Source organism: Pantherophis guttatus, chromosome 2 (genome assembly GCF_059756535.1).
Source record: "Pantherophis guttatus breed Tessera chromosome 2, ASM5975653v1, whole genome shotgun sequence".
NCBI lineage: Eukaryota > Metazoa > Chordata > Lepidosauria > Squamata > Colubridae > Pantherophis > Pantherophis guttatus.
The window spans coordinates 106848205-106869752 of NC_142064.1; the positions used below are offsets into that span (position 1 = coordinate 106848205).

General features: G+C 38.5%; 1 protein-coding gene across 2 annotated transcripts in view; it reads left to right on the forward strand.

Moving 5' to 3' along the window:
• Nucleotides 1–21548, forward strand: part of EXOSC8 (exosome component 8) — a 29571-nt gene that overhangs the window by 1268 nt on the left and 6755 nt on the right. For both annotated transcript variants that reach the window (XM_034411194.2, XM_034411195.3), the window contains 6 exons: nucleotides 2424–2460; nucleotides 2945–3008; nucleotides 13642–13715; nucleotides 15628–15673; nucleotides 15760–15865; nucleotides 17196–17241. In XM_034411194.2, coding sequence (XP_034267085.1) covers nucleotides 2424–2460; nucleotides 2945–3008; nucleotides 13642–13715; nucleotides 15628–15673; nucleotides 15760–15865; nucleotides 17196–17241 — 373 coding nt within the window. The remainder of the gene's footprint in view (nucleotides 1–2423; nucleotides 2461–2944; nucleotides 3009–13641; nucleotides 13716–15627; nucleotides 15674–15759; nucleotides 15866–17195; nucleotides 17242–21548) is intronic.

A 21548-nucleotide genomic window follows, 5' to 3' on the forward strand; every position in this document is an offset into this window, starting at 1 on the left:
TGCTTGTTCTCCTGATCCACCGAGTCTAACTCTTCTTTAAGGGGCAATTAAAAATAGTTTTTTGTTTTCATTTTTTAAGTTATTTCAGTACTCATATTTCCTCCAGGATCAAAATACATTACAAAAATTAAAGTAATATAAAATAAAGCAATATAATAATAATCTTAAAGACTCTTTGGCCTTGGAAAACTTCTTACTTCACAGAATAGGTACATGTTTAACTTTTCTAAAAGAAAACATCTTGGAAAGCTAGAGGAATTTCCCCTAGCAAGAATGGTCCAGGGGCTCTAGGAGGCCTTACTTTTAGTTACTTTTGCTTTGAATCTTTCTGATTTGGTGATCATGTAATAATTGTTAGAATGTTGATGATGCTGTGTTTCCAATCTTTGGATGATTTCCCCCAGTTCAAACACCAAATAGCTAGAGAGGAAAAAAATGGAACTCTGTAGTCCCCTGCCCTGCTCAGAGAATCAGTCATTGCCTTATTGCCTACTGCCACCTTGTGGAATTAGTTAGCAGACAGAAATGGAACCACAATAATACTGTGATTCTTAGTTACCAACCCACCAATTTCTTCCAATAATATCTCATGATTGCTGAATTCATTCTTTGCATCTGTCTTCACGCAAAAGAAAAGTAGTCCAACTGATCAAAAACAGCATAATAGGATACATAGAATAGGAATACAAGTCAAAATGGGCAAAAGAACGGTAAGAGAACACGTATCCACTCTAGAGGAGTTCAAATAATCAGATGGATTACATTCCAGGATTCTGAAGATACTGATAAATGTGGTTTCAAAACCAAATCTTTCAAGGCTCCTGTAGCATGGGAGAACTGCCAGAGGAACTGAAGTAGTTCCAATCTACAAAAAAAGAAAAAAACTGATTACACAAAACTATGAACCAATCAACTTGACATCAATACCTGGGAAAATCCTGGAAAAGATAATCAAGCAGTGCATTTGTGAGCATCTAGAAATGAGCAAAACAATTACTACAAGTCATCATGGGTTTGTCAAAAACAGATCATGCCAGACAAACCTTATTGTCTTTTTTGACAAAGTGACTAAATTACTGGATAAGAGAAATGTGTGGACATAGTTTACTTAGATTTCAGTAAGGCATTTGTCAAATTGTAAGATAGTGACAATGTGGGATAGACATTACCACCATCAGATGGATTTGTAGTTGGCTGACCAACCACACTTAGCAGATAGTTCTCAATGGAATTAACATCTACATAGAAGGAAGCGTGCAGTGGTGTACCCAAGGTTCTGTCATAGGCCCAATATTCTTCAACTTATTCATAAATTATCCAGATGACAGGAAAGAAGGGGAACTCATAAAATTTTCAGACAACATCAAATTGGAGGGAATAGCTAACACTTTAGAAGATAGACTTAAGATTCAAAAGGATCTTGACAGACTTGACTGGGCCCTATCCAACAATATGCAGTTTCATGGTAAGAAAAGTAAGATCCTATGCTAGGCAAAAAAGAAAAGAAAAGAAAAAGCAGTATCTGGCTCAATAGTAATAACTGAGAGGGATCTAGGCGTCCTAGTGGACAACCGCTTAAGTATGAGCCAGCAGTGTGCAGTATGCTGCAGCTGCCAAACAAGCTAATGCATGATTAGGCTGTATCAACACAGGGATAGCATCAAGATCATGAGAAGTGATAGTACCGTTCTGTACTGCACTAGTGAGGCCACACTTGATTGCCACATTTCAAAAAAGATGATGAGATCCTGGAAAAAGTGCAGAGAAGAACAATAGAGAAGAGCAATGACGATAATAAGCGATCTGGAGGCTAAACTCTATGATGAATAGCTAAGAGATCTAAGTATGTCTAGCCTTAATGACAAGAAGGACTAGGGATGACATGATAGTTGTCTTTCAGTACTTGAGAGTCTGTCATAGAGAAGAGAGGGTCGACCTATTCTCCAAAGTGCCTAAAAGCAGGCAAGAAGCAATAGGTGGAAGCTTATTAAAGTGAAAGTGAAATTTCTGGACTGAAAACAATTAATCTGTTCTTATCTTCAGAAGTTGTGGGTGCTCCATTACTGGAAGTTTTCCAGCAGAGACTGGACAGCCATTTGTCTGGAATGGTATAATTTGCTCATATAAAGAGGTTTTGACTGCTCTCTGACCCAGCCAGTTGTACTAGATTTTAATGGCCACAGTGGGCAAAAGTTGAGAGAATAGATTGTTAGCCTAATAGTCATAAAAATCTTATTTGCTTCTTTTGGTTGCAATAATTGCTATTAAAATCCCACAAATCCTAGTCAGATGGCATCCCCACAAACAGTTTCTGCTGCTTTGGAAATTCAAAATTACTATCCAGTTGGGAATGTTATTTTTATCCAAAAATGTTCAACTTGATTTGTCTGTTTCTAAAATACTTAAATTTCTATTTGTTTTAGAACTGTAGAACCTTTGGAATATTACAGAAGATTCTTAGTGAGTACAAAGTGTATATATCTGTATATATTAAATGTGTTTTTCAAATCTATTCCTTGTATGAAGATAGACATGCAGTATCTGGAGGCTCTCATCACTTGCTCCATAGAAGCAGATTGAATTAAAAATAGATCTGATATGACCAGAATAAAGCAAGATGTATTCAGGATTTTTCCAGTCCGCACAGTCTTTTAATGGTTATTTTCATATTGTCAGAACTTCCTCAATAAACACACAAAAAAAATCCTATCAAACGTTTTACCATTGAAGATTCAACTTTTGGTTATCAGTGACCGGCTTTTACTTAGCAGGTGTATTTAAATCTGAATATATTTGCATTTGAATCCAAATAATTATACCTTTGGTTTTAGATGATTCATATCATACCAATTTGCTTGTCAAATCCTGATATTTTTAAACTCAAATTTCTATACTGTAATCTAATAAGATTAATTATGTATGCCTGATTTGGTAATCCTTATAGAAAGAAAATTGTCGGCCCGACGGAAGGGACCTTGGTGAATTTAGGACCACAACTATCAACATAGGTAAATGCTTTACTATTAAATAACTATTCTTGCTCATAGTATTCCAAATTAATTGTGGGATACTAGTCTTCAATATGTAGTTGAGTTTGTTTTGAGAAATAATGGGAAGAATAGCATAGAGAACATATTCTGATTAAGCAAGAATATGAAAAAGTCAAGCTAACCACTATGGTCATATGATGAAATGATTCATATTAATCACAACATCTGGTTTAACTACAGAAATTGGCTCTTTCCACATTGTCTTCTCCTTGCCAGTCCCCCAAAAGACTCCCAGAATACCAAAGATCTTGCTGAATTGAGTGGTCAGCGATGAAAGGAGCTGTTCATAGAAAATTAGTTAAAGACACTTTATGTTCGACTCATAAAATATGTCTTTGATTGATATTCCATGAACATATTATTCCTCCTCTGTCTTCTGCAGTGGTGAGAGAAATTTTGTGAATCTTATATAGAACTATCTGTAATCCTATTATATTGTACACTCTGAATATGATTAGAGCCGTGATGGCAAACCTATGGCCCATGTGCACAGGTGGCACGTGTAGCCATATCAGTGGGCACACCAGTTGAGCTCTGATGCACATGTGCGCGCTGGCCAACTGATTTTCGGGCCTTCTGGGCCCACCAGAAGTAGGGTAACAGGCTGTTTTTTGTGTCCCCAGCCTCCAGAGACTCCTAGAGAGGCTGGGGACAGCAAAAAAGTCACTTCCTGTCCCACCGGGAGTTGGGAAATGGGCTGTTTCAGGCCTTTGGAGGGCCTCCGAGGGATTGAGAAAGGCTGTTTTCGCCCTTCCCAGATAAATATATTGCTTAGCGCATTGTAAGCCGCCCTGAGTCTCCAGAGAAGGGCCGCATATAAATCAAATTTAAAAAAATAAAATAAAAATAAAAATAGAGAGGAGCTGGAACCAGGTAAGAAAGAAAAACAGGCCTACCAGGCCATCACGAGCCAGGAGCAGGGGGGAGGGTTGCGCGCGCATGCGCTGGGCAGGGTGCATAGAATTATCAGTCTGGGCACACGCACGCGATCCTCCCCCTCCCTCTCCTGGCATGCGATGGCAAAAAGCTTAGCCATCACTGGATTAGAGCTTCATATAAATCCTATTAATCAATAAAAAGATTCTCACTAAACAACTTTTACAATAATGTTTTATATCATGTCAATATACTAAGTCATCATTCATTGCTTTGTTGGAAAATGTATGTGAAGTTTTGGTAATTTCTGGCACCTCATTTATGAGCATTGAAATTTCTGTTGACAGAACAATGGATTCAGGATTGTACCAGCAAATACTATAGCAGAATATCCATAAGTATTCATTGCTACTAAAGCTTCATGTACTTTTCTCAACAAATTCTGGCATGATGTGTGCGATAATGATATAATTTAAACTGTTAGGCATGTTAGCCTTTTTAAGTAGGATTTAGAATGATGAAGCATCACTATATAGGGCACAAGAGTGCAGAATTGTAGATAAATTGAAAGGATATCCAGACTGTCATCATTTGGTCTGCTATGGAGGGCTGTCACCCTGCTCAGCAGGTTTGCCAACCTTTCAGAAGCATTTAAAGACCGATGAGAAACAGTGTGCAGAAAAGTCAGCTTTTATCTACCTTTAGTAAGTACATATCTGATAAATTGCATGGTGCCACAAAAATGGACATAAATTTTAATAAAAACAATCATTTTGAATTGCTCACAAGAAAAAGAATGGAGAAAAAAGCTTGTTTTTAGAATACACAATTTTTCAGCAGCAGTGGTAAAATATTTTACTGTGCTGTACAGTGGATATGATGAGAAACAGCAAAAATGAGCGAACCCTGAGCCATCACTATACAACATTGTAGGATTTTAATTGCACTGTCTGTTTTTGTTACTTCATTTTCTACGGATGAAATGAAACCATTGTGACAACAAATTAGCTAGAACAGAGTTCCCCAATTTTTTCAGCTTTGCGACTGGCAAGGGGGGGAGGGGAGTGGTAATAGTTGCATGCATTCGCAATTCCATTTGCGCAAATGGAGTGTGCGCACACACTTGAGCAAGTGTGGATGCGCATATGTATGGCCTGGTTCTGAATGGCTCATGGCCCAGTAGTGGACCATGGCCCAGGGGTTGGGAACCCCTGAGCTAGAAGACTATAGGTGTTGCAGGTTGCCTAATCAGGCTTAGAGACATGTCCTTTTCTGGGCAGAATATAAATAATCTGTTACGGTATTGCTTGAGATGTATGGCCGATTTACATTGAGATACCTTTTCAGTTAGTCAAAATATCTTTAGTTGGTTTAACTAATTGGCTAAACAGTGTTTTGACCTAGGTAGCTTGACTCTTCTACTGAAATAAAAAGTGCATCTAAGGCAGGGGTTCCTAATCTTTTCCATAACACCTCTCTTAATGTGCACACTTTCCCTAAAAATTCTAACACTGAAATGAACACAAATAAACAATGAAAACAATGTGATGAAACTTTGGGAAATGTAGATTTATTGTAACAACATGCAACTAAAAGTTTCTTCATGCCTCCCCTGGACTCTGTCTGCACCTCCCCATATAACTCATAGGTATTTGTGAACTAAGGGCTTAATGTTTTGATAGTTCCTATAGGCTTATTGTATAATATACAATATGGCTATTGGCTTATATATAATGAACAGGGCTGATAAAGTGTTATTTTCCTTTCTAAATAGTTTCGCAAATTTATAAGTAATCTAGTTTGCAGTTGACTTTGATTTTAAATGAAGTTATGATTTGAAAACATTCTAATTATGAATCTTACTGATGCATTCCCATTCTTCTGTAGTTCTCCCTTTTTTTCTATAGCTTTCTCAAATCCTTCTGAATTCTTTAAGGATTTTTCCCCTCTATTTTGATCTGTTTCTCTAATAATTTGAGCAGCAATGCCCAAATTAATGTAGCATGCAACATTAAGTTCAGAAAGGAAGAAAATGATGCCTGTATTTGGTTTATAAACCTCAGAGTCTATATTTTATGACATCTTGGATTTAGAAAGACAAGATTTTAAGAAACTTTCCAAGAAAAAATACACAAATTCAGTCTCATTGAATTATTATATGATTCTGAAAAACTGGTGGTATGTAATCACTGCAGGGTGGATAAAAATTGATGATAAAAAAATATTGGATTTTTAAAATTTAAATCAGTTTTTTTAAAATTTTTATCAAATTTATTTTAATAAAATGCTTTTGGAGTAAAAAAATCTATCTAAAATAGTTTTCCATTTAAATTACATTAAAAATTTAGTTTATTCAGTATGAAATGGAGCTTAGTTATGTAGCATGAGGTGGAGACTGTGGGACACTTGCTCCTTAGATGTTCCTTTTATACGGAGATTAGGAAAAAACTTATTCTACCAATAACTGCAAGGTATCCTGGCCGCTCCGACACTACCTATTTTCAGTGGCTGCTTAAGGATGAACAGGCCATAACTACAGCACAGGTGGCCAGATTCTGCGCAGCAGCACTGGGGATTTGTTGCAAATATGTGTCTTCTTCACCATAGTGATGTATATAACAATTGTGGCTAACCTTTGCACTGTTTAGCCATTTCCCTTTTAGCGTTGAACCCACAATGGGCCACACAGTTTAGGGATTGCAACAGGGTGAAATGCTCCCATTTCGGACCGGCTCGCCCAATCTGGTAGCAATGGAGGCGGGTGGTTCAGAGAACTGGTAGCAAAAATCCCTGCCCCTGCCCCCATGCCCAGCTGAACTGCACAATCATCAGAGGCTTTTTTTAAATTTTTAAAAGCATTTTTTCTACAACCTCTTCGGCCGAAAAAATGCTTTTAAAAGTTAAAAAAAAAGCCTCCGATGATCGCGCAGCTCAGCTGGGATCGTCAAAGGCTTTTAAAAGCATTTTTTCTACAACCTCTTCAGAGGTTATAGAAAAAATGCTTTCAAAAGGCTCTGACGATCCCAGCTGAGTTGCCTGATCGGCAGAGGCATTTAAAAGAAAAAAAGCCTCTGCTGATCAGGCAACTCAGCTGGGATTGTCAGAGCCTTTTGAAAGCATTTTTTTTACAACCTCTTCACTGAAGAGATTGTAGAAAAAATGGTTTTAAAAGTAAAAAAAAATGGCCACGCCCACCCAGTCACATTACTTCCCCCCTCCCCGCCAAGCCATGCCCACAGAACCGGTAGTAACAAATTTTAGATTTCACCACTGGCCTACAACTATTGTACAGTCAGACCATGTATAATGGACACTGGATTTTATTATAGATTTAGTTGTCATTTATTATTTTAAACTAGAAGTCTTTTTTTTTTTTTTTTTTTTGAATTTGATTTTTATTATAACATATACATTCAATACATTTTCAGTTCATTGGTGCAAATATACATATATACATCTACATACATTATTACTTGTCTTTTATTTGATATTGTTTCTTAAAGCTAAATTTATTTTCAAAACACTTAAAGATAATAGTGCTCAAATCTCTGAGATTAGATGTAATACTGTTCATTTCTCCATGAATTTTGTTTATTAATTAATACTTAATCTCTACTCTATTTCCTTCTTTATTTCTTTTACTCATCCATTCGTACCACATGTCCCACACGCTATAAAATTCTGAATCCTCTCTGTCATTACTTTCTGAAGTCAGTTTATTCATTTCGGCGCACTCCAGTATTTTGCCAATAACATGTTCTTGAGGTGGTATTTGTTTTTCTTTTCAATACTGGGCAAAGGAAATTCTAGCAGCTGTCAGAATATGTATAATTAAATACTTTTTCTTTTTTGCATATTCAATTTTCAAAATTCCCAGGAGAAAGGCTTTTGGTTCGAAATCAAAATTTTCTTTTATTATTTCTTTAATCCACATCCATATCTTTTTTTTTTATTAAAAAGTTTTATAAGAAATACAAACAGTTTTCTCCCCCCCCACCCTTCCCCTTCCCCACATAAATTATACATTTTCTTATACATAAGAAATCCTCCATATACATGTTTCCCTTAAAGAAAGCATTAAAATAAAACATTTTAATTATATTCGGAGTTGCTCTTCTCCTTCTTCCCTCATTCCACAACAAACCTCCTTCTCCTCCTCCTTTCTTTCCCATCCCTCCCTCCTCTTCCCTCCTACCTCTTCTCTCACCTCATCCTACTTCCTTTCCCTTTCCCCCACTTCTCTCTTCTTTTCCCCCTTCTCGCCTTCACTCCTACTCCTGTCCCCTTCCCTTCCCTTCCTCCTCTCCTTTCTTCCATTCCTCTCCCTCCCTCTCCTCTTCCTACCCCCTCCTCCTCTCTCCTTTCTAACTTCTTTGCTGTGAAGTATTTTCCTCCTTTAGTATCTGAGCAACTCCTATATTCTAGAGTACACTTTCTTCTGCTAATACATTTCTCTATTCATCACTTTCCTCCCCCCCCTTATCCCCCCCTCCCCACCCCACCCCTGACTTCCCAGAGCAAAAACAGGGTATAGCATCTAACAAACACATGCTAAAATAAACTAACAAATTATAAAGTTCAAAGCTCCCACATGTTCTTTAACTCCCTTTGCTCCAATTCAACAACCTCCCTTTTATAAATTCTCAATACCAATTAAATTAAATTCATTCTTCCTACTTATATAGAAAAAAAAGAAAAAAAACCTTTTTCTTAATGCATAATCCAATACTTTAGCTGTTTTACAAACAATAAAAATCATGAATAAATTCCATTTCTATACCAGAAAAAAGATTTTCATCTTAAAATCTTGGACATTTTATCTCAAATATCTTTTAAAATAATATAGTCTAATGTTAAGCATTTTAAAAATCTCTTAATACCTTTAAAACACTTATTTACCAAATATAAATTTCAGAATCTATAGGAGGGTATCTTTCAATTTTTCAATTAACCGTCTTAATACCTCTAACTTTTTAAAAGAACAACCCTTAACTATCCAAAACTAATTATCAGTTTACAATAAAATTCTGAGTTTAACATTAATCCTCTTCGCTTCAAAGGGTTAGACATCCTAAAAGCTTATACAATTTATCTCATATATCTTGTAGAATAATATAACCTTATGTTAAACATTTTAAAAATCTTTTAATAACATTAAAACACATATTTGCCCGTTGCCAATTTCAAAATCCACAGGAGAATATCTTTCTTAATCTTCTGTTCTTCACTTCTTTTTGTATTTTTTCCAATCCTTTTTTTTAATAAATTCTTTCAACAATCCCCCCAGTTTTATTTTGGAAACTTTTAAAATAGTGATTTGAGGTTGATGTTTCTGAAATACTCGCTCTCTTCTTGAAGTCAGATTTTCTAACTTAAAATCCTCATCTCGTCTCTTCTGGTTTGTATAATCATTCAATCCATTTCTTTGTCCATATAGCCAAAATTTGTTGCCATAAAGATTGTCAGCTTGCAATAAAGAAACCATTTGTTGCTTTTCTGTCACTGGAATGGAGACGTCCACCAAAACCTTTATTTCAGCTGTACCAGCCAATCTCTTAATCCTGTCCATTTCCTGATCTTCCAAAAACAAATTCTTCTGAATAATTTCCTGCTTATAATTTCCCAAGCTATTTTTTGAAAAAGCCCTTTCGATTGTATTCAGCAGGGCTGAGGTAAAAAAGTCTAGAAGTTCTTGAAAAGCCTGGACAGTCACGGCTTGGGAATTTGCTGATTCACCAGCCCTGTTGTCAGCCATATTTCAGCTACTTTATATTTATCCAGCTATCAGGACAACAATTCAACTTTTTTCCACACAGTATAAAGACCAGATTTTAGTTAAAATCAGAACCAAATTCTTTTCCTCAATACCAAATTCTTTTCCTGGCCGCTTCCATTTAAAACTTTCTCTTAGGGTGTAATCCAGTAGCTGTAAAGTGCACTTCCCCTGGTAGTTTCTTCCTCCCGCCCTCAGGCGCCATTTTCTGCATATTAAAGCGGAGTTAAAGTGTTACTTGCAAGTTTCCTTTTGTTTTCTCCTGATTTGCTCCGTCTGCGATCGAAGTAAAGTTGTTAAAAATCCCCCCTGTTGATTTTTCTGCAGATTCTGGTCGCAGCTTCTAGCTCCGCTTCAGCGGAGTCGTTTCTGGTCCGGAGTGGCTTGACAGGCTTCAATAGGGAGCCCACACCCTTTGCGCCCCAGGATTTCTCCTAGCGCACTTGGGGGGGGCTCTACCCCCGCCTGTCGACTCTTTTCTCTCCCCTTTGCCCGGGGAGAGGGTTCCAAGCCTCCAGACAGCAGTTTTCCGGCTGTTCTGGGGCTTTTACGGAACCAGAGAACGGGCGCTCAAAAAAGAGCGTCTTCAAAGCTGCGGAGCCAGGCAGGAAGTCTAATCCACATCCATATCATCCTTCAGAATTTTTGTGCCTGATTACAAGTCCACCAGCAGTGATAGAAAGTACCCTGCTGATGGTCACATTTCCAACATTTAGGGCTCGAATTGGGGTAGATCTTCGCTATCCTAGCTGGGGCCATATGCCATCTGTAAAACAGCTTGTATTGGTTTTCCTTGTAAGCCGTCGCCTTTGTCATTTTAAGATTATTATTCCATATTGAATCCCATTCGTTCAGATTTATATTCTGTCCTATATTTTTGGCCCATGCTAACATCGGTTCTTTAACTACTTCCTCTGCCATATCGTACTCCAATAAGTAATTATATAATTTAGCTAGAATTTTGTCATCCGTACCCATCCATATCTTGTCAAATCCATTTATGCTCGTCTCAATGCCAAATTCCTCCTTATCTTTTTTATATCTGGATTTAATCTGGTTATATAGCCACCAGTCTATAGAAGTACCTTGTTCCATCAATTCTTCCCTTGTTTTAAGATTCCCTCCCCCATCTAATAATTCATTGTATCTGACCGTTTTACCCATTTCTAATACATTTGGATATATTATAGCCTCCATGGTGGAAAGCCATCTCGGAATTTTCCTATAGTGCTTCTGTCTCATCTCTCCCCATATTTGTATCAAGATCTCCCTTATTTTATGCCTATGAAAATAAGTTTTCGTTTTCTTCCCAGTATCCCAGAGATATGCATGCCAACCCTTCTGGAGATCTTGCCCTTCTAAAGTTAACAGTCTTTTATTTCTCAGGGTTGCCCAATCTTTCAGCCATACTAGGTTTGCAGCTTTTTGATATAACTCCCATTTAGGTAATCCGAAACCCCCTCTTTCCTTCTTGTCCTGTAAATTCCTAATCGTTATTCTTGGTTTCTTTCCCTCCCAAATAAATTTTCTAATGATGCTATTGAGCTCCAAAAAATTTTTTTAATCTAATTTAACAGGGACCGTTTGGAATAGATACAATAACTTGGGTAATATGCTCATTTTTATTGCCGCAATTCTACCTAATAATGATATCTGTAGTCTTCCCCACTTTTCTAGATCCTGTTTAATATTTCTAATCAATGGTAAATAATTATCCTCTCTGAGGGCCGAGCACCTTGATGAGATCCACACCCCCAGGTATTTTACCTTCTTGGCGGTTTGGATCTCCATTGATTCTTCCAGTGCTTTTTTTCTTACCTCCGTCATATTTTTTGTTAATAATTTAGTTTTGGATTTATTTAATTTAAGTCCTGCTACCTCTCCGTAATTGCCCAATTCTTCCAAAATTTTTGTGCCTGATTCTAATGGTTCTTCCATAATTAATACCACATCATCTGCGAATGCCTGTGTCTTATATATCTCTTTTCTGATTGTTAAACCCTTTATTTCATTATTGTTCCTAATCTTTCTCAAAAGTACTTCTAGTGCTAAAATAAATAAAAGTGGGGACAGAGGGCACCCTTGTCGGACCCCTTTTCTAATTTGAAAAGCCTTAGTTAATTCTCCATTCAGTAATATGTTAGCCTTTTGTTTTTGATAGATTGTGGATATCGTATTGACAAAATTTGATCCGAATTCCATTTGGATAATTTGTTGTTTCATAAATTGCCAATTAAGATTGTCGAATGCCTTTTGGGTGTCGACAAAGACCAATGCCATTTCTTTGTTCGGGTGTTCCTCATAGTATTCCAATATGTCTATTATCATCCTTGTATTATTCCTGATTTGCCTTCCAGGGAGGAATCCATTTTGATCACTGTGTATTAATTTATTCAGAATTATTTTTAGCCTTCCTGCTAAGATTCCCATATAAATTTTGTAGTCCGTATTCAGGAGAGAGATCGGTCTATAATTTTTAATTAATTTTGGATCCTCTCCTTCTTTTTGGAGGAGAGTAATATACGCCTCTCTCCATGATTCTGGAATTTTGGATTCTGTTAGGGCCTCATTATAAATTTCTAACAGCTTTGGTAATAAAATTTCCTCCAAATCCGATTTTTTATAGAATTCCCTGGAAGTCCATCTGGGCCTGGGGATTTATTCTTTTTAAGTTTTGATATTACCGTCCTTAATTCTGTCATCGTTATTTCTTTATTAAGTATTTCTTTATCCTCTTCCCCAATCTTTGGGAGACTTTCTTTTGACAAGTATTGGACCACCTTTTCATTGGGAATTTGTTCTTCCGCATACAGAGCCGCATAATACTCTCGGGCAATCTCCAATTGGTTTCTCTTCAGATCGTATAAATCTTTCGCCCTTAAACTAGAAGTCTTAAGTTTGTATATACGGAGTGCTTTTATTTGTTTCTGGTCTAAGACTTTAATAATAAAAATTGAATTGATGTTAAGGGTGAAATCTACTTATCTTCCTTACCGGTTCGGAAGTGCATATGCTGCGCGTGCTCGCTTCACACGCAACATCCGTGCGTGGACCATCTGCACATGCGCAGAGAGTAAAAAACACATTATTACGATACCCGTAGTAATATAGATATAGATACCTACATTATTACGATAACCATGCGGATGGGCGAACCTCGCACCACCATTGCTACCGGTTCCCCGAACCACCTGCCATGATCGCTACCAGATCGGCTGAACCAGTCTGAACCGGGAACATTATATCCCTGATTGATGTGCATGAGACTATGTTCTGCAATATGTACATTTTTGGTAAACTCATTCTATGAATCCAAGCTCTGCAAGCTGAGATAACTTGCACTGCATTGATGCATTCACACAATTTCACAGTAACGATGAGATAAATCATAAAACAAAGTTCAGGAATATTCCTTTATCTCATTGTTTTGCAAATCTATGTACACTACAAACTCTATGATTGTTTGAAGAGAAATGCATCTGTACCACCAGGCTCTAAGTGGGAGGAGGAAGGGCAAGCAGTAAAAATGAAAGTGAAACCTTAGCAGTTTATAAATATAATACTACAGAGCACCTTTCATTTCAGATCCAACATGGTAGCACCTGTGAGTTGGCATCCACTCACCTGCTGTCTGCCACGTTGTGACTAGTTGTGACACTGCAGCATCACCAGCTGTCCCATTAAAGTGAATGGGATGGTTAGTAAGTCAACAGTGGGTCAGAGGAGGAGCTGCTGCAGGACAGAGATGACAGTTGCTCTTTAAAAATTATGATTTAAATCAACTCGATTTAAATCAAGCCTTTTTAATAGTGATTTAAATTGACTTGATTTAAATCAAATCCCCCCTGAACGACTGGCTCTTATTTTGAATGCATCAATGTAACATTTACATATTTTCTCAAGTAGATTTTATGAAGTGCTTTTTTTTCTTTCTTTCTTTAGGTTCAATTACAACTGCAGATGGCTCTGCACTTTTGAAGTTAGGAAATACTACAGTCATATGCGGCATAAAAGCAGTAGGTTCATGGATATATCTTTAAAGTTAATACAGGTAGTCCTCTGTTAATGACTACTCGTTCAGCCCACATTCAAAGTTGCAAAGGTGCTAAATGAGTGATGCTTATGACCAGTCCTCAAAGTTCCAACCATTGTATCACCCCCAGGGTCATATGATCACAATCCAGGTTTAATCACCATTTGTTGGTGTCAGCTTCCCACAAATAAGTCAATGGAGAAGCCAGCAGGAAAGGCTGCAAGTTGCTCTCAGCACTTTTTCTCCTGAGGAGCCCCACTACAGATTTTGATACCAGGGATCTTGTCCTCCATAATATGTTTGCACTTCAGCAGCCCCTCATTAGCCTACATGCATTGCTTGCAGTAACCCTGTGACCTTACTTTGTAGTACGTACCCATCTTTGCAAGCCATTTGGAATTTGCAGCTTCCAGCTGGCTTCCCCATTGACTTTGCTTCTGGAAAGTGGGCAGGAAAACACAAGTCAGTTATGTGAGGTTCTTGCTTAATGATGAAATTTTCACTTAATGATAGCAACAGAAACTGCCATCTCTAAGCAGGATAGTCACTTTTTTACTGCATTGGAAATTCAGATCCCAATTACTGTTGTTAAGCAAAAACTACCTATACTGTGAGTATCTTTTTGGAAAGATTCTCTTGTTCAGCTCTAATAAGAAATTTCTAAAGTATTTTAAAAAATCTTCTTTTGGAGCCCAATCCTTTGCCTATTGCAACAACCAGTAAAGAAAATATACTAAGGGAAAAGTAATACAGAGAAAAATAAAGGAAAATAAAACAGAAAATAAAGGAAAAAATTATAACTGAAAGAAAGTAACTTTTCTTCTAAAATAAGGGCGCACTAATCAGTATGGCAACTGTCGAAATTTTTACAATGAGGTATTCCAAACTCTGATATTGTTAAATATGAAATGAAATATTCTTCATACAATATATGAAGTAGTAGATTGACCAGTTTACTCATGTCCCTTTCCAGTGCTGCTGGATGATATGCTATCTCTATTTCAAAAATGGACTTTTCAGATATAAAATTGTGATATAATTTATATTTCAATAGTCACTTTGTAGTATATGAGAAAGGAAATCATTTGAGAGAAAGCAAGAGTGAGCATGTACAAAAGAAAGTAGGAATTCAGATCTTGTCCCCACTAGTTTTGGCTTTGACCATACCACCAATTTCTTGCCACAGTCAATCTTAGAAACTGAGTTTGTAACTAATGTATTCAATATTTTGTTTTAATAAATAATAAAACACATCAAAATTCAGGCAAAATATGTGTGTTGACTTTACAAGTTGCAGATACCGTATTTTTCGAGTATAAGATGCACCGGAGTATAAGACGCACCTTAGTTTTTGGGGAGGAAAATAAGAAAAAAGCTGATTGGCAGGTGGATCGGCCTCCTGGAATACCCCCAATCAGCTGTTCCCAAGGTGAATTTTTGCAACAGGTTCCTTGGTTGTGAGCACTGTGCCTTGCTTTTTCTTTTGCTTTTTTTTCTGCCTCTGAAACTTGAAACTCAATTTCAGAAAAAACTTTTTTTCCTGCCTATGAAAGCCTGTGAAACAGCGCTTTAGAAAAAAAAGCCTCTGAAGCTCTGTTTGGGGGCTTCTTTTCTGAAGCTTTTTGGGGGGCTTTTTTTCTGAAGCTCTGAGGGCTTTTTTTCTGAAGCTTCGTTTCTGATGCTTTTTTCAGCCTCTGAAATCTCCATTTGAGAAACTGGGCGGGGCTACATTCAGAGTATAAGACGCACCCAGATTTTCACACACTGTTTTTTTTGGGGGGGGGGGAGAAAGTGCGTCTTATACGCCGAAAAATACCGTATATAAAAATGCAGTATTTCTAAACCGACTTCTAATTCTTATATTTTGCCCTTCCCCAACTATACATTGTGTACAGGAATTTGCAGCACCCACCGTTGATTCCAGTAACAAGGGATATATCAGTAAGCTCTCTTTATTCACTTTTTTCTTCAAATATGACATTACTATCATGCAGATAATATTTATGATTATTTCTCTATTCATATAGTTCCCAATGTAGATCTTCCTCCACTTTGTTCATCAAGATTTCGACCTGGACCTCCATGCGAAGAGGCTCAGGCTGCTAGTCAGTTTATTGCTGATATCATTGAAAAGTAAGAAATTTAGACTTCAATATCAGAGTCTTTTGGGGTGGGGCAGCTATAATAAATAGACAGGTAAGCAGCTAGACAGCTCTAAGATTGGTAGGGCAGCTGGGGAAGCTGCTAGTTGTAGTCTGTAGAGAACCTGGATTGAAAAAGTGGAGAGACAACATGCTGGTTTTCAAGATATTATTATGGTTCATTACACAGCCAGTCAGGCATTTATACTGGATTTGGCATTTTTGTCCACTTACCAAGTCTTTTCCAAAGATCTGAGATAGGCAGATGATGTTGGTTTGATGCTATTAAACGTACTGTATATTATTGGGTGCCATTCAAAAAGCCTTGGATGACAGTTAAAAAAATCTGTGCATTGATAACATTTTCATTCATCAATTACAACAGGCCACACTGCAGATGCACACATATACTATGCTGATACATTATGACAACCTAGGTTTTTGGGAAGAATTCAACATGAATGAAAGCCAACATATGTACTAATAGTAGTAGTAGTAGTACCATGTTCCCCCAAAATATGATCTACCCTGAAAATAAGCCCAACCTGATTTTTTTGGGGGGGGGGCTAATAAACATCCTACCCCAAAATAAACCGTAGTGACGGGAATGGGCGTGGCCAGCATAGGAGGCAGCCCTTCCCTTCGCCCAGTCACCTCATGGCAGCTGATCCAGTGAAGGCTGGGAGTTCTGTGTCTCCAGGTGCCTGGAGAGGTTTCCAGCGCACTCTTGCTAACCCCAGCCCTGCCCACGGCACCAGGCAACCTTGCAGCCGAGGGCCCCTGTTCCACAGCTCACCTTGTGGCTATGGAGCAGGTGGCGACCATGTTTTGCACTCTGCCAGACCTGGAGCTCGGGTGTTGCTTCCCTCTCTCTCCCTCTCTCTCTCTCGTTCTCCCTCCCTCTCTCTCTCTCTCTTTTCTCAGGCAGAAGAAAGCCCAACCCGATGCAAACGCTGCCTCCAGCCGCCTCTTCGTCATAGTGAAACTCTTTGAAAGGATGATGTGCAGGGGGGGAGGGGATTACCACGTTTGCTGAAGATGGCGGCCTGAGCGGCACCCACAAAGCTGTTTCGTGGATGGTGGGATGGCCTGCTGTGACCCTTCGGGAAGCTGGTGCAAGGGGCCCCTCGCCCCCCACCTCATACCAGTATATGGGGGGGGAAATAAGACCCTCCTGAAAAAAGCCCTAGCCGTTTTTTGGGGGGTCAAAAGAAAATCAGACTCGGTCTTATTTTTGGGGAAACATGGTAGTAATATGATGATGATACAGAAGCAGTATTGGGGATAAATGGAATGTCCTCTTCATTATGCCATTATTTCAGTTCACAGATGATAATGAAAGAAGATCTATGCATTTTAGATGGAAAGGTGAGTAAACATTTTAAGAATTGTGAGAAGCTGAGATGTTCCTAAACTAACAAATTCAAACGAACAGGGAAGTTACGAAATACGATTTTATCATGTATGCTATGAAGCACCCTTTGTTTCTAAACAAGGTTGAAGCTGGACTGCAGTTAACACTTTGCTTCCACTGAATATGTTTTGTTGAGCACATTTCAAATGTGGTCAATTGAAACATACACATTAGTACAGAGCAGTGGTGTGTTGCTATTGGTTCGCCACGGATTGGGCGAACCAGTAGCAGCGGCGGTGGGAGGCTCCATCCACCCGCCTGGACACTTCTGCACATGTGCAGAAGTGTCACGCGACTGAGTGCGCCTGCTCCCATGAGCAAACTGGTAGCGACAGGTTTTCGAACCCGCCCCTGGTACAGAGGTAAATGTGCAATAGTTGGATAAGGGCAGTGCGGTGGTGGTTTGGCATTGTGTAGCTCCTTAAAATATCCTAGAATAACTTCTCATTATTTCACTGCTGCTGTTCTGCCCTGTTTCCTGATCAAGTCAGTATCTTTTCTGCATTGAGGGCAACAATTTGTTGTTTTACTTCTTGAGCATCCATCTTGGTCCATTGGTCCAACCGCTTCCTTGGCTGATATCCTGTTTTGAACACACTGGCAACAGCTTTGATAAACTGGCTAAACCCGATGAGGGAAACTAAAGGGTCTTAAGCCCTCGGTGAAACAGACAGCTGCCTATCCCAGTATGTAAAGACAAACTCCAGATTGAGCTGATGAGACCATTGGAAGGACTTGTTGTCATGGTCCCTGAAAGTATTGTGGAACATGAACAGGACAAGGCACAGAAGATATTCTGGTCACCCGCTACACCTAGTCCCATTTCCAGTTGTTTCGACTGTGTCTTGCCACTGGACATAGATGGGAATTGGGAAGAGAGAATGAAGTGGACACCGCACAACTTACCCTCATTTTAATTCATATTACGTGCTAAATCTGAACACCATTATCTTCATCACTCTTAAAAAAATAACATGGGTGAATGACAGAGCAGTAGGTGTGGATACACTAGGAGCTGTAATCATAGATCTGCACACAGGCGACTCAGGTTTAATGGCCAGTTTTTGAAAACGGCATCTATCCAGGGGACTGAGCAGCCCTCTCTAGGAATGCATTCCTAATCTCTGCAGTATCAGGAAGGGGCTAGAAAAGGTACCCTAAAACATTGCTTGCTTCACTACGTCCTAGCCAGTTTACCATGGCTGGCAGGATCCCACTTTGGCAGTCAAAACACAAAAATGCAAGTGATGCTGCTTATCATTGGCACTTGGAGCATGTGGACACTTTTGAACAACTTGATGGCAGACACACCAGAGAGGAGAACAGCTTTAATTGCCAAAGAATTTGTAAGATACAACATTGACATTGGAGACCTGAGTGAGATTTGTCTTGCCAATAAAGATCAATTGACTGAAATTGGTGGTGGATACACTTTTTTCCTGGGTCAGTTGTGACTGCGATTATAGTTGCAATGCTGGAATTGGATTTACCATAAAGAGTCACCTTGTTTGGAAACTTATTAATCTCTCCAAGGGTGTGAACAACTGGCTTATGACACTGCAGCTTCTGCTACAGAATAAAAGTCAAGTCGCCCTGATCAGTGCCTATGCCCCTACAATGACCCGTTGAGATGGAAGATGGATACTATGAAGAATTAGATACCCTGCTATCAGCAGTGAGCAGAATAAACAAGCTGATCTTGCTCGGCAATTTTAACACAAGAATAGGATGTGATTCTGCAGCCTGGCAGGGAGTCATTGGGAGATATAGAGTAGGCAACTGTAACACTAATGTTCTACTCTTACTGAAGTCCATTGCAGCCCATGACTTCCTCAACAGCAGTATAACTTTCTGTCTGACTACCTGTAACCAGACCTCCTAGCTGCACTCCCATTCTAAGCACTGACATTTTGTTGACTACATCATTGTCAGAAGAAAAGAGAGGATATCAGAGTGACCAAGGCCAGGGTTCATTATCTCCACAATGAAGTTCCATATCAGACCCAAGCGATGACCAGAAGGCCATGAAAAGAATTAACGTAGCCAGGCTGAAGAACCCCAGCATGGTTTCAGCATTGGCTTAAAGACCAAGCTTGCTATCGTACATCTTGCTGCCAGTCCTGAGGACAACTGGAAATGTTTTCAGGGATCCCATTCATTCATCTGCACTGAAAAGGGTTCTCTATTCAACAAGCAGAATAATTCAAGGAGAATGATGAGGAGATAAGTGGGTTGTTGAAAAGCATCATAATGTCCACCAGAACTGTTACCAAGAAAATGGCTTTAACAGTGCACATAGGATAGTCCAAAATAAGCTGTGTAAAATGCACAATGCCTGATTGAATGCCAAAGCAGAGGAAATACAAGGAAAACTAACAAGATAAACAAACATCAGTATGAATGTATATCCCCACTTCTATTTAAAACCTAATCCCAAATTCCTTTCTATAATAATAAAAATCTAATTTCAATTAACAATTAAACCTTGCAAAAATTAAATGGTGGTCAGCAGACTAAAAGCATCGTGATTAACACCAGTTGTCTGCAATTACTGTAAGTTCAAATCTCACTAGGCTCAAGGTTGACTCAGCCTTCCATCCTTTCTAAGGTAGGTAAATTGAGGACCCAGTTTGTGGGGGCAATAAGCTAACTTTGTATAAATATACAAAAGTATGAGGGCTATTGCTTAACGCATTGTAAGCCGCCCTGAGTCTCCGGAGAAGGGCGGCATATAAATCAAATTAAAAAAATAAATAAATCAAACATTACCAGAAATAACAAACCCTTATTTATATGTCAAAGTACTAAAATAGATATGCCCATTACACCCAATTAAATATTTACAAAGCAAAGTATTTTCTTGAATTTAAAGCAATCTTTAAATTCCATACATCAAGTTCTAACATCTACTTTCTTCTATCTATGTCTTCTCTCAAAGTTCTTGTTACCCTGCAAAGCTTCAAGGCTTTTCAGTCTTGAAGGGGTAATAAAAAGAAAATTAAATTTCAAGATGATCCAAAAAGTGAGGCTAGGTTGAATTTTGAGTTCTTAAAAAAGGCTACATTAATGGCTCAGAACATGATAGGCTCTGCAATTCTGAGCTGATTGCGAGCACCTGCAAAATGCTGTTTCTGCTTTCAATTCATGAAAATATCCCCAGCTATTTAGAATACATGAGCAATCTCAAGATCTCTTTATTTTACAGAAAATTATCAGCAGTCTGGATCTCACATCCAGCTGCCTTTCCGCCACTATGTCCTCAGAGCTGAAGAAGCTTCTTGGATGAGAAGCGAAACATCTTCAAAGAAAAACAAGAAAGTCCAGTTGCCTCTTAAAAAAGCACCTTTGGGACTATGTCCCCTGCGAAACACAGAACCTCCATTCGCCCACTAGGAATATCTCTATGCTGAACATTTTGAAGGTATCCTCAACTGACCATCTATTAGTGATGCGGCTATAGACAGGATTCCCCAGTGACATACTAATAGTAGTTGAAGTCACAGAAACTGACTGAAGATGCTAGGGCTCTCTACTCAGCAAGCAGCATGACAAAAGCCCAGGGGCAGACACCATACCTGCAGTGATATACAAAGTTGGTGATCCTGTACTTTTAGAAAAAAATCACTTGAGTTGTTCCAGTCTTTATGGAAGTAAGGATCCATTTTTTAGGAATGATGCATCCATTATATACATCTACAAGGGCAATCAGCAACTATGCAACAACTACTGAAGAATTTTGCCTGATTTCCCCGGCATTTGACATTCATTTAGTGTCCATTCAAATTACAATAGCACTGAAAAAAGTGACTTATAACAATTGTTCACACTTACAACTATTGCAGCATCCCCATGATTACGTGATCAAAATTCGACCCTCTGACAAGCAAAGTCAGTGGGGAAGCCAGATTCACTTTCCAACCATGTTATTAACTTAACTGCAGTGATTCACTTAACAACTGTGGCAAGAAAGATTGTAAAATAGGACAAAACACACTTATCTCTCTCGCTTACTGTAGCAACAAAATTTTGGGTTCAATTGTGATTGTAAGTCGAGCACTAAATAAAAAATATTCAAAAGACCATGTCATGCACCATACACAGAACCCAATCGCAAAGAAAGGAACTATCCCATTTCAGTTACCTTGACAATATCCTCTCCCACATAGTGACCATTTAGGAATCAACTGCAAAATAACAAAGGTAAGTTTTGCTTTCGTAGATTGTGTTCCATTGTATGGGAACATGTTATGAAATGGGGTTG